General features: G+C 39.2%; 1 protein-coding gene across 2 annotated transcripts in view; it reads right to left on the bottom strand.

Moving 5' to 3' along the window:
• The window catches only part of LOC101478911 (leucine-rich repeat-containing G-protein coupled receptor 5), a 53,475-nt gene extending 39,603 nt beyond the window's left edge, over nucleotides 1–13,872 (bottom strand). For both annotated transcript variants that reach the window (XM_014409286.4, XM_076875815.1), the window contains exon 1: nucleotides 13,318–13,872. In XM_014409286.4, the coding sequence (XP_014264772.2) occupies nucleotides 13,318–13,595 (278 nt within the window). In that variant the 5' untranslated portion in view covers nucleotides 13,596–13,872. The remainder of the gene's footprint in view (nucleotides 1–13,317) is intronic.
• Between the last annotated feature and the right edge of the window lie 3,748 nt (nucleotides 13,873–17,620).

Genomic DNA, 17,620 nt, shown 5'->3' with positions numbered 1-17,620 from the left:
CCTCAGCCAAACTCAAACACTTTTATCTTCCCTGTTCCTTCACGTTATCTTAGCTCAAGAACTTTGAATCACTAGTGACAGCTCTGATTTGTACACAGATCTGTGTTGTTTCCCACTAAAAAAGACTCACAGAAATCTACAGTAATGGTCTCTGTATTCTGATCTTCAGATTTATGCGCTGCAGTTAAATAAACACTCTCAGACAAAGCTTTAGTCCAACCGCTTGCTAGCTGCTTTAACTCGTGTTTGCTAAAGCTATTTTGTTAAGTTAATATCAATAACTTTTAATCTCTTGACGCGTGATGAATAACTCAGGTAAGGAAATCCAAGGAGGTTGATTCAGTTCACCTGAACACAAATTTCAGTGGGAGAAACACTTCATCCCTCATCCAAGCAACTTTCAGCCTGAGCCTGGAGAAGTGACTTCAGACTTTAATGAAGATGTAGTTTTAGACTTTAATTAAATTTAAATTGGCGAGTCAAAATATTTCACCCACACACAGATGTTATGAAGTCTTAATTAAAATTTTTGTCCAAACACCAATACCATAAAACAAGCCTCCAGTAAAAGTATTTTCTTTGAGTGAAATGGACCTGAAAATAAAATAAATGAATAAATAAACAAACACAAAGGCTGATAAAAAAAAACATTTGGGGCATTCTGAAAGAGAAAAGCTACCGCATAAAGTGGAAAATCATCCATTAAGTTACAAAATAATTGTAAACAGATGAAAACTGAACACAGAAAAATAAATTACAATTAAATTAAAGATTTTTTACAAAGAGAAGCAAATGACTACAAGTGAAACAATCTGATTATAAGGACACAGCGCATTCACAGAATTACCGAAAAGAAACAAACAAACAACCAAAAAAAAACCCCACACACTAAATCACTATCATAACCCACGCATACACACCTGTGCATCCACACACCTCAACACTATGTCAGGAATGTGATCTCATCTGTTTACTAGCAAGGCTGCAGAAACAGAAAAAAAATCATCAGCATGTTGGTTAATTTTTTATTTATTAATTTTTTTGCTCGACAATTCACGTTTGGGGCGCTGTCGTGAATATTTTTGGAACTTTTATGGCTCCACGGCTCAAAAGCAAAGTCAAAACAAGCCGACATCGGTGCTTGTGATTGGCTGCAGGGACACCGTTTGTTGTATGTTGTGTTTGTGTGCAGCCATGACGTTCTTCCTCCTTTCTTTTCTTCTCTTATCTGAACCGTCTATTTTCTGCTCTCTGATAACTATCGGCAGGTAGCGTCTTTCCAGGAGGGCTCGGGTCTGAAAGGAAGCCGAGACAGACTGTCTCTGTCTTTAACACACACACAGAGAGAGAGAGAGAGGGTGTGTCTGCAGGTTGAATACACCGGTTGTTAAGGAACTTTCTCAACACTCCATAAAACCTGTTAATGTGTGTCCACAGGTAGTCTGGTCGCACAGACAGACACACACAGAGCGCCTCTGTTTAGCTTTATTTTAGCAGAATGCTCCTTTACTCTTGAGCAGACTAACGCCGTTATGGCTGATTGGCTTTTACTGCCGCTCACAAAAACACCAGCACATTTCATTCACTCATTCATTCATAAAGATAAATATGTAGTCGTGTAGGCTGCGTGTGAGCGTGCTTCAACACACCGGGCTGTTCATTAGTCAGGCGGAGGCCTCTGCATGCGCCCACATACAGAACATTAACATAAACAGAAATCGCTGTATGTGTTTCTTTATGATTGCAAATGTGATTTTACTTAAAGCTGCTTATTTCCAGCTTTAAATGTTTTTAATACTTGGGCTCTATTAGAGCAGCTTTGTATGATTCATATTTCAAAATAATCCTTTTTCATCTTATAATGAGCCTTGATTTTAGTCCCTCAGCTCATCCACTGTCTGAAAGAAGCAGTTTTACTGCCATTTGTTCACTTGTTAGGACAACTTATTCTGATTGCCTCCTTCTCACAAACAAGAGGTTTGAACAGCAGCTGGGTGTGGCTTCTGTGCTTCGATAGCTAGAGGTGTGTGTAGAGCTAGAAGTGGGTGTGCAAGTGACTCACTTTTGGAGCCTCAAGTGGACATTAGAGGAACTGCGAGTTTTGGGACTTCCACATTTGGCTGTATTTTTTGGTCTCGGAGGTTCCTGATCATTAGAGTATTCGGAAGCCTTTTGGTTCACAGGGTTACATTTAAAGAGATGCTTAATAGGAACATCTACTGCAACAAACAAGTTAAAGCAGATTGGAATCTGAAGATATGAATGAGTTAAAAAGGTTTTTACTTAATACAAAAGTTCAACTTTAAGAATAGTACATTTTTAGAACAGTTTTTTACTTTCATGAATCTCCATATTATCAAACAGTAAGGTCTCTCCCCTGTAACATTAGCTGCTGGATCACCATTAGCTCTTGGCACAAACATGGAGCACCATATGCTGTCGTATTATGTTATCACATCAGCACCATCCTAAGGATCTCTGGAGGGTCACTACATGTTTAGCGCAACATGACACTGACCGTCAGTGGAGATCAAGTCTGGAGCATGAAAAAGAAAAAGCTGTTAATGAAAATTACTTGATAAGTTTATTAGTTTGGTAACTTTTGGTTTGTTTTTTCTTGTTTAAAGAAAATTGCAACAAAACACAAAACCATCAGTTCATAACAATCATTGTCACCTTTACATATCTTTCCTCGAACACCTGCTCTCCTCGGCTCGGTTTTTAGGGTTTTCCATTACGTGGTAGTACCTGGTACCAGGTACTTTTTTTGGGCAGGCTTCCAAGCAAGCTGAGTCAAGCCAAAACTGTGACATCAACACAACACATGACAAAAATTTGCCAGGGAGTAACATCACTAGATGAGTCATGAGAGCTACACGCAAACCAACAGTGCGGTCTAATGTCGAGAAACAGACGCTTACCACCAGTTTAGCAGTCAGTGTACAATCGCCCTGATCTCCTCGATTGTTGTGTTTGTGTTTATGTTGCACAAAAATGATGTAACGGGACTTTTGCGTTGCTATAGCACCAGCTCGTACAGCTCATACATTGAGTTGGTACTCAATTGTGATGGCAAACTTGAACTAAACCGAGTAGTCTTGTAGACGCTCGAGGAAAAGAGGAATTACTGCTGTGTTGTTGCTGTGCGTGCCGTCACTGATGTTGTCGTTGTTGTTGTGACTGTACTGTACATGAATGAATCTGCATGTGTGTAAGATTCCTATTGAAAGTGAAGAAGGTTTTCAGATGAAGAGATAGTTGCACAATGATATAGTTTTAGTCTTGCTTGTTTGTTCCAGAGGGTGTGCTGACACTGCACCTCAGCCTACAGACTCACACAGCAAACATTATGTTTTCTTTTTAATTGACTCTTTCCTCTCCACACTGAGAGAAAACCCACGGAACAGCACCCACCGCCTCACCAGTTCAATCATTTCTACCCTTTATTATTGTAATTATCTAATACACCATCAAAGAAAAATGTTCCACTCAGAGTAACAGCAAGAAAAGCAGCATATTTACAGGTGGAATCATTTATTTAGAAAGCACTGATGACCGAGGTCCAGAGGCTGTTTTCACTGCCACACAGATTCGAAATCGAAAGAAAGTTGACTGAAAGCAGCAGACAGACAACAGTGTGTCCTATGTTTTGATTTCCTTCACAGAATACACACCCAGCCACACACACACACACACACACACACACGCACGCACGCACGCACGCACGCGCACGCACGCACACACACACACGACTTTGCAATGAAGATGAGATGATGATGACAATGGGAGTAGGTATTGTTGTGCTTTAACAATAAGTAAACATCAAGCACTGATTAGCATGCTGACAGTATAAACATACACAGGAACTACAAACTGTGTTTGTTGTCTGACTGAAGGCCAGAGCTTTTATTTTGAAATTGCCAAGTTTCCTGTGCACTCTGACTCAATGTTTCTGTCAAATACCGGAAACAAAGTTATTATGGAATTTATAACAAAAACAACAATGATATTATTATCATCATTGTTGTTTTATACTACTACTACTACTACTAATAATAATAATAATAATATTAATAATAATAATAATAATAATAATTACATTTAAAATAGTTAAAAAGGGTGAAATATTTTACAAATAAATTCAAAATTAAGTATATCTAGAAATTAGACTTAAGAAATTAAATACTGTTTTTTATATCTGTATATATTTTTATATGTTTTATTGCAAAATATATACAAAATTATGTTTATTTCATGGATAATAGAACAAAAAGAAACAAATTTAAAGAGATTTATGAAAAGTTTGAATGTTTTTGCTGCAAAAAAAAAAAAAGATTTATGTTCTGATTGAAGATATTTTGCATATACAATGTAAAATTATGCCAATCTGCCTTTAAACCTGCTCGTTTTTACAAAAATAAAGTTACATCTTGTACATTTCTATAACAATAAGTTCCTAAAAAAAAAAATTTTATTTTATGTTTTTTAAAGCACATCTTATTTTTCTAAATAGGGGAGGGGTTTTCTAAATGTTTGAGATGAAAGTATTTTTAATATAAACAAAAAACATGTTTTACCGTTATTTTTTTTCTTTTTGTTTAAATATTTTATTTAATTTGTATTTCATTGCTGTCTTATAACTGGAGAGCACTTTAGCACTGTGGTGTTTGCTCTGCTCTATAAATAGAGTTGAATTGGATTTGATTGGATTGATTAACCCTTTAAGACCTACCATAGAACCAAGTCCGCCAGAGCTTATATTATATTTTTACATGCTGTGGAGCCATTTTTGGGAGCATTTCAAGTTGCTATACATCAATACAACCATTATAGCCCAGATTTTAATAATATGTATCCATTAAGTGCATAGTAATTACATAAATTGCAAAAAAGTGCAATAAACTACAAAAAAATTGAAAATCGTTTTTGATTTTTTAACATATATTTGTAGTTAGAGAAATTTAAGAGGCTTATCCCTCAAAACTGTAAATACAAAAAAGTTGCACAAAATAGTTTCCCACCACAGGAAATTTATTTTGAGTGTCTTCATAGTTTTCTTTTTGAAATACACCAATTTTTATACACTGCAGGAAAAACGAAAATAAATATTATACTGCAAATTTGCAAAAAAGCAGCACATGCATCAAAATAAACTATTTCCAGCAGTGCAATATGAGTCCTAAGCATCCCAGAAACGACACAGAAAGTCATAAAGTCAAAGATAAGTTTTAAAAAGACCAGTATAGGCCCTGAGGCCCTGATCGCAAAAAAGACTACATTTCTGCGAAAATGACGTCACTTCCGGTTTCGGGCAGGTAATGGCGGAAATGCAAAAGTTCGCGCTGACGTCTATTCCAACGTAGGAAGTGTTATGAACAGCTGATCGGATCGGTAAAGCGTGTTTCTGGAATATTATGTTTTTGTTCCTGCAAGCGGTTTTTATGCAGTTTTTGCAAAGCTTTATGTGGAAGGAAACCGTGACCTAGGACAAGCTGATGGCATAAGATGTAAGTACAACTCCTCCGGTTTCATATGCAAAAAAAATTTTTGCGCTAGCTTACGTGGTTGCAGTGCTACTGGGATTTAAAAATAGTTACGCAAAACAGAGCGTGTCCGCTCCGATCGGCTCTAAAGGTTTAATAAAGATTTAATAACTGCAGGGTTTTTGGGGCAATAAAGTGCATGAAGTCAAGAATTTAAGGAAAATGTTGAATTACTCTGAAATATTTTGAAGATAAATTGTAATACTTTATGAACTTCCCAGAAACTCTTTCAGGATCTTTGACTTTTTCTGGACCTTGAAGTACAGCAAACTGTTGATACTGTAAATTTAAAGTACCGGATCAAAACTTTTCCAAAAGATCTTTAAGGCAGACGCTTGAATATTTTCTGAGTTGTTTTTTTTCTGGAGGAGAAAGAGAGGCACATATGAAGAACAAGGCGAACAGAAGGATGAAAGAAAAGACGAATACATTATCCATGTTGTGTGTTTTTCCCTCTCGATGTTGTGGTGGACGAAGCTTTGTGTGTGTGTTGTCTATTTTCCGTCTCCTCAGGCTCAAACTGATGGATATCAGACGATTATTCAAATGTCGGCGGGCTGCAGAAAGACAAACTCTGGAGAAAAAAAAGAAAAGGGAACTGTGTAGTTTGGAGGCGTAGTGTGACAGCGAGGCCTCTCTCAGTTTTTGTCTTTTTTTGCTCTTTCTTTTTGCCTTTCTTTCAGTCTTTCGGGGGTGGGTCAGCGGGGGGCCCCCCGAGGCGAGAGAACATCAGGAGGTTTATTCCCCGGTCGGTTCAATCAGTCTGTGTCGTCTCCTCCAAAAGGAAAAGATACCTCAAGATAAACAGCAGCTCTGTCAGATCTGTGTTTGTGTGTCCACGAAGGTAACCTGAGGCGCAGATGATCGCCTAAAACGAGCTGCTCAGTCAGTGAAATAAGAACAAATGTTTATGAATCTAGACATCAAGAGTTTATCTGTCTAAGACATTAGTTCTGGTCCCCTGTGTAGCAAAAATGCTCAGAGCTTTAGAAACAGTACAAAAGTCTGAAGGTGTGACGATCCGTGTTTTTAACGTAGTAGCAGAGATAAGAGAGAGCAACAACGTGAAGCTGCAGCAATGAGGAAAGCTGCAATCACAGCTTCAAGAATGTGTTTGCTTCTTCTTACCAAAGATGCAAACAGCAGTCAGAACCAGGCTGTACCTGTAATCAAATCTCTCACCACGGGATAAAAACAGGATGTTTTCCAAATCATTTGAAGCTATAAGCATTTAAAAATAGTAAATGTTCGTAATAACAAAGATTCAGACAAGTTCCTGTGCAAATAGACAAAGCTGCAAGTTAAATGTTGGTGGTCCTTGGGTCCTCAGGCAGCGCTGCATTAAAAACAGACCTGATTCTGTGGTGGGTACTCCTGCATGGGCTCAGGAACACTTCTGAAAACCATCATCATCATCGAACACAGTTCATCTCTGCATCCCAAATTAAACATGAAAAGGTACTACAAGCCTCATTCATCCAACACTTTACTCCATCCCTTAAGCTTTTCCTATCATGCACACAGTAACACTCAGATTCATACATCAGAAGCAGTTGCTTAAGGACAATTCAACATGTGGACTGAATGTGCCAAATATCAAGCAACCAACCTTCCAGTTACGACATAATCCAATCTACCTCCTGAGCCACAGCCTCCTACAAGTTTAAAATAGGATACAGAAATGTCACCAACCGCCTTTCCTGGGAAAAAAACTGATTTAAGATGGCAAAGTGGAAAACCGTCCTGTAGTCTGGCCAAAAAACCGGAGATTCTTTTAGGACATCTAAGAAAAGCGCAACAATCACACCACAGTTCAAATCCAGCATTCATGTTGGTAATACCACTAATGCTGAGTGATCTACAGTTTCTTGGACCAACATATGCTGTCATCCATTTCATTTTTTTATTATTTCAGCAACATAATCCCATCAGATAGTTCAACACAAGTTACAGGGAGGCATTTAGTCCAGGTGGGATGCTCAGTCTGTGAAGGCACCATTAATAGTGAAAGATGTGCAAAGTTTGGTGGAACATAAACCGCTAAATAAACCTTTGTCTTCTCCGAAAAGCAAGACTGTAAAAATATATTCTACTTGTTTTAGACAACGGGTAAAGAACCAGCTGCCTGCAGTCCAGACATGTCACCCACTGAAAACATTTAGAAGATTAAAGAGCTGAAAAATCTGACAATCAGGTCCTGAGCTGTCAAGCAGTTAACACTAAGTTTTCAGGACTACAGGAATCAAAATGAGCTCACATTTTCAATATACAGTGTAATCTCATCCTTTCATTACCATTTTTTTAGTGTCCAAAGTTTTTCTAAAAGCGAGATAAAGGAACCACATTCATTGTGCCTGCATTTAGCAATTTAACGCAGCCTTTTAAAACAGCTTCAGTAATATCAGTGTAGCTTACTTGCTGGGATGTTTTGACCTCAGATTTTAAGATCTAGGAGTAGAAATGTCCAAGCACTGATGAACATTTTTATTGTGGCCTCACGGTTGTGGAGTTTAAATCAATTATCTCTGATAGCTTAAGGCTATTTCAGTATCACTTTCTATTGTCTGCCTGACCTCTCCCATACCCCCACAGGAAGACAGGTAGTCCATTTACCTGTCTGTCACGTCCTCTTTTAACTAACTGTGTGAGTGTGCAGTGGACCGTGGCATCCACAAGGACCATCTGATGACAGCTGAGCTCAAACCAATGGAGCTCCCTCACACTAAGACTCCACTAGTGCAGACGTGCAAACACTCAGGACTGTAAACGGGCTACCTACCTTCCTGTGATGTCACGTGAAAGGTCAGGAAGTTCACTCTTGCTAAACATCTGCATTACCTGGAAATTCATTTAATTTTAGAGCTGTTAGTGTAGGAAAGTGCAGACATGATTTATATGCTCAGGGCTCGGGATGTCCAATATGGCTGCCAGAAGGGGCGTGGCTACAGAAACCTTCATATATACATCAGTCCATTCATCACATTGAGGCTAAATGCATTCCTGTGTTGCTGCTGTCAGTCACACGTAGAATAGAGACTTCCAGGCCCATTCAGACTTCAGGCAGCTCTGCTTAGGCATGCAGCAAGTGTATGCACACACACACACACACACACACACACACACACACACACACACACACACAAAGGCATTGACAGATGGCAGTATTCAGACTGACGGCGGTCAAACAGACAGACAGACTGAAGGAGATTGTAAAGCGACTCTGAGATCAGTTGCTTTCCTCAGAAGGTCCCTTAAAGTTCTCACAACAAACCAGGAGGCACAAAATCACAACAGGACATTCGAGCTGATATTTTAATTGATTGTTTCTGGTTTCAAAAAAGTGACATAACAAGTCCTGATCATAGACAACAACAAACTCATCAACTGTTTGTCATCAACAGTTTTCATCTGTTTGAATCAAAACTTTTGCTTTCAAGATCTGTTGCATCAAATTGATAACAAAAAGCTGAGTATAGTTGTTTCTCTTTGATGGTGTTCTACGGCTTCTTGTATACCAGGGGTGCCCAATCCCAGTCCTCGAGATCTACTATCCTGCAGCTTTTAGATGCATCCCTACTCCAACACAGCTGAATCAAATGGTGTGATTACCTCTTCAGCATGCCATCAAGTTTGGCAAAGGCCTGATAACAAGGCATTCAGTTGATTCAGGTGTGTCAGAAGAAGGATGCGTCTAAAAGCTGCAGGACGGTAGCTCTCGAGGACTGGGATTGGGCACCCCTGTTGTATACTATAAGCACGTGCTCAGGAGGACTGAATTTAAGACAAACCCAACTTATGAGAAGCGCTTCAATTCACCCAGAGGACACTAAGGAGAGAGCAGCTTCTCAAAAAAGGTTTTCGTAAATAAAAATGAATTTTTAAAACCTTTTTTGGAAATAAATGCAATTGGTCAACCTATTATTCTTTAATTTGTCTTAAAGTGAAGCTGATTTTGTCCTTATATTGCTAACATTCTGCTGACATATGCTAATTGGCCATTGAATTGGCCAAGTATTTAAATTGGGGCATGTTCTCTTCATACCAGTTACTATTAATAAACTGAGCGTAGCGTTAGTTCAGGTCAAGTCAAGCCACAAACACCATCAGTCTTAAGCCTTTTACATATTCACATCTTCATATCCAGTCGGTGAATCTTATACCGTGGGCATATTTAGGCTGCTTTAGACCACCTACAGTTGCGGCACATCTGCAAGCCACTTTGCAAACCACTTCCATCTGGCTCCTCCTTTTCATGCTGTTCCGAATTAATCAATGTCATTGATGTGGTTGCACTGCTGCTCTCCCCACGGCTGACTTTCAGACAGAAGGTATTTTCTGTTGATCCTTGTTTGATATGTGGAAAAAATTTTAAAGTGGCCTAATGTCCCCAATTTTCTAGGTTACAAATATCAAAAACAGAATAGAAATGGACACATTTGTTTAACGCCAGAAAAAAGGACTATATCGCAAATGTATTATAATTTGAAGGTTTCATTTGAAGATATTACATTAATGCATATTCTTTTCAAAGAACCATAGTAAGTGAGCAGCTGACTTTAAACTGTTTGGACAGGTGTGGACTATTCCTTTGTAATTTCTTCATCAATTAAGCAGTTTTGATTTCCAGCATTTACATTTAGTAATAATAAAAATAATGACTCATGTTTAGTTTTAGGTTTTTAGAGCAGGTCCCTTCTGTGGATGCAGGGTTTTGTTGGGGTTTTTTTGCACCAAAACAAAAATGTAAAAATTTATCTGGTTAGTCTCCAAAACAAAGAAAGACACAGGAATTCCTTGATGTTTTGTTGGATTCGATTCCTGATTGGAGCTTTAATAAAGACACAAAGACTCTTTGATTGGCAGTCGCTGTGTGAGTGGGTTTGTGTGTGTCCATCTGCCTGTCGTGGACGAACTGTAAGGAAAGTGCTTTCACTGTGAAGCACACACACACACACACACACACACACACACACACACACACACACACACACACACACACACACACACACGGCTGTTCTGAATAGGGGAAGGTTTTCTTTAATGAGAGTGAAATTTAAATCCTGGACATTGTGCTGCTTTGCAGCTACAGCCAAGACGAGCAGGTTTTCCTTCCACACACACACAAAGTACAATGACGTAATGCTTTTGCAGAAGCTGAAACAAGTCTTGTATCGAGGCCGATGACCTGCTGTGAGGTGAAATGGATTTGAATTCATTTAAGTGTCTTGCTTTAACAGTAGTTTACACTCAAGTAGAAACACTAAAACTTCGCAAATACTGTTGTTACATGGCCACAGAAATCTGTAGAACTTCTTTAAGCAGCCATAAAACGTCTTCCCGGAGGACACCAGAAGCCTCAAAAAAACCTGTGGAACCTCTTTCAAAAGTCCAGAATAACTTTCTAAGACTCACTGAAGCTGAAAAGAAGTCCTCAAGGATCAAACATCAAACTTTTTGTATACATTCACTTCTGGGGTGTATTCTTCAAAGACTTTCCCAGTCGTCTACATTTAAAATTCCACTGAGTCCATTTTTCGGGCTGTTTAGCTTTTATTATGATGCGATCCAATAAGCTGTCATAGCACCCAAGCTTCCATTAATCTTTAAGGACCCCTTTCAGGTGTTCCTGAAAGTTTAGCGTTTCTGTAAAACTAAATGAAATGTCTCTAAGCACACCTGAAAACTCCCTCCTCAAAAACAATGAAACAGCTTGAATTGTTCCAGGAGCCTCTTTAGAGATCACTGAATGTGACGAAACGTCCTTAAACATCAAACCTCTTTATTTACCTTCATGTGCACCCTAGGATCCACAACCAAAACTTCCTGAAGAACGCCTGGAGCTTCTGCAAAACTCTTTCACCAGCTGCACCTCTTGAGAAATCCCTCTAACCTTCTCAAAACCTCCAGGAAACTCTACATTTGTGGGCTAAACTCAAGGATCTGTTAATCCTCTATCAGAAGACACCAAATTGTCTTCTGATGTTTCAACACCCTTGAAACATTGTCAGTCCACACATTCCTGTTTGCCTGTAGAGGAATAAATTAAAAGTCCTTTAAAGAATCTTCAATGTCTCTAAATGTATGTTAGAATTCTACAATCCTAAAGCTTCAGAGAAACTATCAAAACATCTACAAGAATTCCCTGATATCCCTGATGTACTTGAGAAGTCTCTTTTAAGGATCACAGAAGCAAAGAAAAAACTCCAATACATTCCTAGGTATTGCCAAGGGATAACTTCCTGATAAACGAGGTAATCTTCTTCAAAGGTCTTGAAACCTTATTAAAACTGTTCTTATACTCTTCAAAGTTGATAATCTGTCGATCATCCAATTATTTTTTCCAGTCAGCACAACCATTTAGAAAACTTTAAGAACTCCTTCAACAGGTTCCTGAAACAATTAAAAATCTCTTAAATGCCTTTAAAGAATGAAACCTGAAATATCAGAGCTCCTTTAAAACTGCTGAAACCTCTCCAAATTTGTCTAAACGTAGAAAGAATAGAATCACTTGAAAAACTCCAGGAGCTTCTTCAATGAGTCTTGGCTGAAAACGGTTTCCGAAATAACACCTGTCCTGATGTTGGCACTCTTACCCTGCAGTCTGTGCAATGTACCTGGTTATAGATTCAGCTAAGACATGAACTTTTAAGTGTTAAGGCCGGACTCATAAAATCCGTGTAATATTTCAAGCATAAAAAATATTTTTTGGACTCACCTATTCTTAACACTTAGAGTCCCCCGAGAGCAGCCATTTGGCAGCTGTTCACAACACCGCCGTAATTTTGATGGACGAATTTGCGGCATTTATTATTTTTTGAACCTCAGACATACACATAGACACTGCTCAGGTCAGTAGGCTCTCTGAAATGATTTCTATGCCTTCTCTTACGTGGTCCGAACCCTGCTAACGAGAGTTCATACTGCCCCACCAACATCCTGAAATGTGCACAAAAGCAGCTGTGCAACACAGATTCAACTCCTGGGTCAAACCATGAAACTGACCCTACCTCTGCCTTCTCCTGAGAATTAGATGAACCCAGAATCTCAGTTTCTTCCTTTTCTTGTTTAGAAACATCAGGACCAGCTCTTCATCGCTTGGTGTCCACTTCATTTTTTTCACAGTGTGTGTTTTTTGAGGGTGAATTTTCTGTAAAAAATGCAACAAGTTCAGATCTGAAAAATTCTGAATGTCGTGTCCCTGTTTGTCCTCGGTGTGTAATGGCTTTTACTCAAATTTTAATTCTTTAAGTTATATAAAAAATAATCCTACTGCAGCAGTTAGTGAAGAGAGCAAAGGTGTTTTTGTATCAGGCTGTGAACGTGTTTTCTCTCCTCTAACGTTGGACATTGTAATATGGGAATCTATGGGGACTGACCCACTGTTGGAGACTGCCTCAAGTGGGCATTCGGGGAACTGCAGCTTCATTTGTGCTGTGGTTGAATTTGGGAACTTATTTTTGTCTCCAGGTGTAAATTCAGTGATGCACTCTGGGTCTCTGCAGATTAAATGTTTTTCCTTAAACATCATGAACCACAGCACCTGACATGCACCCGAAAAACAGGCACAGAGGACAGGTGTTCCGTTTCTCACCACTACATAACATCACCCGTGCGCGCGCAGGCACGCTCACACACACACACACACACACACACACACACACACACACACACACACACACACACACACACACACACACACACAACACTTACTTTGTGCAGACTTTGGATCAACAGGTTACCTTAAAGAAAACGAAAACCTTCGCTGCTGACTTACAGGTAAGATGTGAAGACGCTCAGGTTGCTCGGTATTTCCCGGAGGCCCAGGTCCGAACAGTCCACCCAGTGCAGCAGCCCGTCCACCTCACACCGGCAGCGGCCAGGGCAGCTGGTCCGCCCCGCTCTCCCGACCTCGTCCCCGGAGCTGTTCAACCCAGCTGCAGCTCTCTGCACCGCGGGCACGGCGGAGCTCCGCATCTCCAGCTCAGCCCCGGCGCTCCTGAAGCCCACCGAGAGCAGCGCAAAGGCGGCTAGGACAGGCACAAACCCTAGCATGTCCTGCGTGGTCTGTCTCCGCAGGGTGAAAGTTTCAGTCAGAAGTGATGTGGAAATATAAAGTTGCAGCCTGGGATCCGGATCACGTTGTGGTGGTTTTTGGTCCCTACTCACCAGAAGCAAACTGGAAACCGCTCAGTTTTAACTTCCTCTGATCCGGATGTAAAGTGGAGCACAAAGAGGATTTGAAGAGTGGAATAAAAGTGCAGGTTGTCTGAAGTTTGGTCGCTTTCCAGGCTGAACGCGTGGAGCTGCACAGCAAGAGTGTGCGTGTGTGTGTCCCTCCACTCACTCTACAGGAGTGTGTAAACCGTGGTTCACTTTATATAGGCGGTGTGTCTGCTTCTGCGTGTGCCGTGATTTTTAATAGCAGCAGTGAAAAAACAAGTAAATATTAAAATCCACAGAGCATGTCCCTCATTATTTATGTCACATGCATGTCCCCCCCCCCCAATAAAAACGTACAGGAGAGGATTAACTTCAGTTTCCTTCACATAAAAAAGTAATTTCCACCACAAATTGATATAGGACATTTATTATCTACTTTTTATTTACTTTAGTATTTATTCTTATTATTTCTACTGTTTTAACTATTGTTTAGTAGCATGCTTCTTATAACAAGACCTAGGAAACTTCCTCACACCCACAGTCGGTCGCTGAGCCTGGCTCTGCCAGAGGTTTCTTCCCGTTAAAAGTAAGTTTTTCCTTCCCTCTGTCAGCAAAGTGCTTGCTCATCGAGCTCTTCATTTTGTTGTTGGGGATTTCTCTCTGTTATTGTAGGGTCTTTACAATATAAAGCAATTCGATGCAACTGATGTTATGATTTGGTGCTATATAAATAAAACTCAATTAAACCGAATCCTTTCAAATGGTTTAATGAAGCTGAGTCTGTTAAAAATTAGAGTCTGAGGTTTAAATTTTCCTCAGAAAGGACCCCAAAATCCATCTGATTAGTGCATCCTTCCAAGTGCTCAAAGGAAACCTGCACTCACATTTGAAACTCACTTCTTATAAGCTGTGGAAACATGAAAGACATTTAAAGAATTTCATGCATTTTATGCATAAACTTGCAGGTTTTTTTTTTAAAATGATGTTGATAATGAGCTGAACCATCTTCTCCATGTCTTTGCTCTTGGCCTGCAGTGCCACCAACGAGCCTAGCTTGTTCGCTCTGCAACAGAGTTGCCCCCCCCAACAGCTATTTGTCTCATAGCTGATGTTGATATGCTTATTTATTGTAGCTATTTTTTCTCTTTTACATTCCATTGAAACAAAACATAACTATAACAAATAACTTAACAGTGCTAATGTTTTTCAGCTGTTAATCACAGTATTTTTTTAACCTGTCTGCAAAAAATTAGGGTTGCACAAAACAGTCTCAGCAAGTAATCTTGTTATTCATATTCCAGAGCCCTGTGCTACAAAGCAAGCTCATCATAGCCAGCATAGCTTTCATTACCTTCACTTATCCTGATATCAGCAATCAGGCTCAGAGGTCACATGTCAACTCTGTAAGTCAGCCCAGGTTTCAATAGTCAAGCTACAAGAAAGGGGTGGTGCTGGCAGCACCTGACCAATCACAAAGAGGGATAAATGTGCTGGCAGCAGAGCAAGGAAGAGAAAAGTACAGTATTAGAATAATATGAAGCGATTATAAACGCAATACAGACGGAAAGTAACACAGCTGCTGGCAAATAAGCTGCATGAGTATTAGTAACAGGAAAAGCACCAAATGGCAGTTTAGTACTTAAAATGCTGTATGAACATGTGCACACTAAAACTGGAAAAATATTAGTATTTGAAGCCAAAGAAAGCTGACAGTACATGTTAACATGTAGCAGCCCTGTTATTACAAATCATAAAATCTGATATGTTATAATTATTACCTCATTAAATTATTATTTAGATGTGCATTTAATTTCATTCTATAAATACAATGTAAACATTTAATGGAATGTTTAGTATGTTTAGTATGCATTCACCTTATACTGAGCTCATTTAGTCTAAGTCATTGAATAATATATATATCATCCTGCTATTTGTGCACAGAGGTCTGAAGGATCTTCCGGGAATGGTGACACTATTTTCTGGAGTATCGATTAGCTTGTAGCCAGTGATTTCATACCTGTTGGTCTTTAAACTTGAATATATTATCTCTGGGCCCTTCATAATAAAGAGCCACGGTTAAATTTCATGAACTGATTGTCAACTGATTCATATACACCAATGGAAGATTTTTGACTTTTAAAGGATGGAAAATAGTAGTTTTGGAGCTTTTGGTGAATTATTGAATCCCACATCAGGACAGGAGATTTTTTTAAATAAATAAAACTGTTCAGCTGTGATTAGAAAAGATTATGTTTGAATACTGGAATACACCATAATGAGGGTTTCAGGTATTTTGTAATTGGAGGTTTTTGGGGCACTTCACCCAGAACACGAGGGGCTAGAAAAAAACCTTTTTTCTGCATGGAGAGGCTCAGTGAGGTCACAGCATTGTAATTAAAGTAATTAAACTCAGCCATAACAGACTGATTTCCTTTCTGATTTGCTGTCAGATTCTTTTCAGGTTGTTTTGCTTTTCATTTGTCTAATTTGTGTATTTTTCATCTTCTTAGTCTCTTTCTTTTATTTTATATTTATTGGAGGGTGTTTGCTTTGATTTGTGTCTCTTTGTGGTCAATGCATCAACAATCCAGCTTTTTGAGTAAAAACATAAATTTCACATGTAATAAATTGGTTGAATGTTGTGATTTATTTCTTGTTTATATTCTTCTTATATATACTCAACCATCTACATTATTAGGTAGACCTTTTCAGCTGCTTGTAAACAGAAATATATGATTTACCATCACATCACAGCAGCTCAAAGCTTTTAGGCATAAAGACATGGTCAAGACGACCCACTGAAGCAGGCTACAGCAGCAGAAGGCCACACCAGGTGGTGCTTCTGTCAGCTAAGAACATGAAACTGAGACTACAGTTTTCACAGGTTGACTAAAACTGGAGACTAGAAGATGGAAAAATGTTGTCTGGTCTAGTAAGTCTCCAGTTCTTCTGCGACATTCAGGACGTAGGATTAGAATTTGGGGCAAGCAAGAAAGCATCCATCCTACCTTCTGTCAAAGGTCAGGCTGCTTTTAGTTTCCATCCCCTGAAGACCAAAACAGTCCATTTAATGATGCTGCTTCTAGCAGAATAACGCACCATAGCACGAAGGTCAAATCATCTATAACTGGTTTCTTGAACAATGAGTTCACTGTACTCAAATATCCTCCACATCAGCAGATCTCAGTCAAACAGAGCACCTTTTGAGATTGGAGTTGGAACGGGAGATTCACTCATGGATGTGGAGCTGACAAATCTGCAGCAACTGTGTGATGCTGTCACATTTACAAGAACCAAAATCTCTGAGAAATGTTTCCAACATGAAGAATTAAAGCAGCTCTGAAGGCAAAAAAAACAATCAAATCCAGCACTAGCAAGGTGTACCTAACAAATTGGTCAGTAATCTGATGATATACTTGTTCAGTATATCGAGGCAGAGTAATGCTAGCCTGACTTTTAGGGATTCCTGGTAATTCAGCCTTCCATGAACCCTGAAATCAGAAAAGTCTGATCTCTCACATCTCCCCACAAGGCCTGAAAACAACTTAAGTCCTCACAAAGTCAGGTAAACCTGTACACTAATTTGATGTTAATGGTTAGCAGTTCTGAGATCCTGCTGCAAGTTTCAAGGAAATAAGACACAAAGGGGCGGGGGTGAGGTAAAGCTGACATATAATAGTTGTCACCACACACACACACACACACACACACACACACACACAACATGATGCAACAGTATGAAGAAACCTGTGTGAAAGCAGGAAAGATTTCTGTCTTTCTGATTAGTTAAATGACAAAAAAAAACAGAACTCATGGGAAAAATTCAGAAATGTAAATTTGCAAGAAAAAAATGAAATATTTATGAAGGAAACTATTTATTTTGTGACCAGGTTGCTTCACTTTGTCTGGACCACAGT

Source organism: Maylandia zebra, linkage group LG17, assembly GCF_041146795.1.
Source record: "Maylandia zebra isolate NMK-2024a linkage group LG17, Mzebra_GT3a, whole genome shotgun sequence".
Lineage (NCBI taxonomy): Eukaryota > Metazoa > Chordata > Actinopteri > Cichliformes > Cichlidae > Maylandia > Maylandia zebra.
The sequence above is the reverse complement of the archived record's forward strand: the minus strand, read 5'-3'. Positions and strand labels throughout refer to the sequence as shown.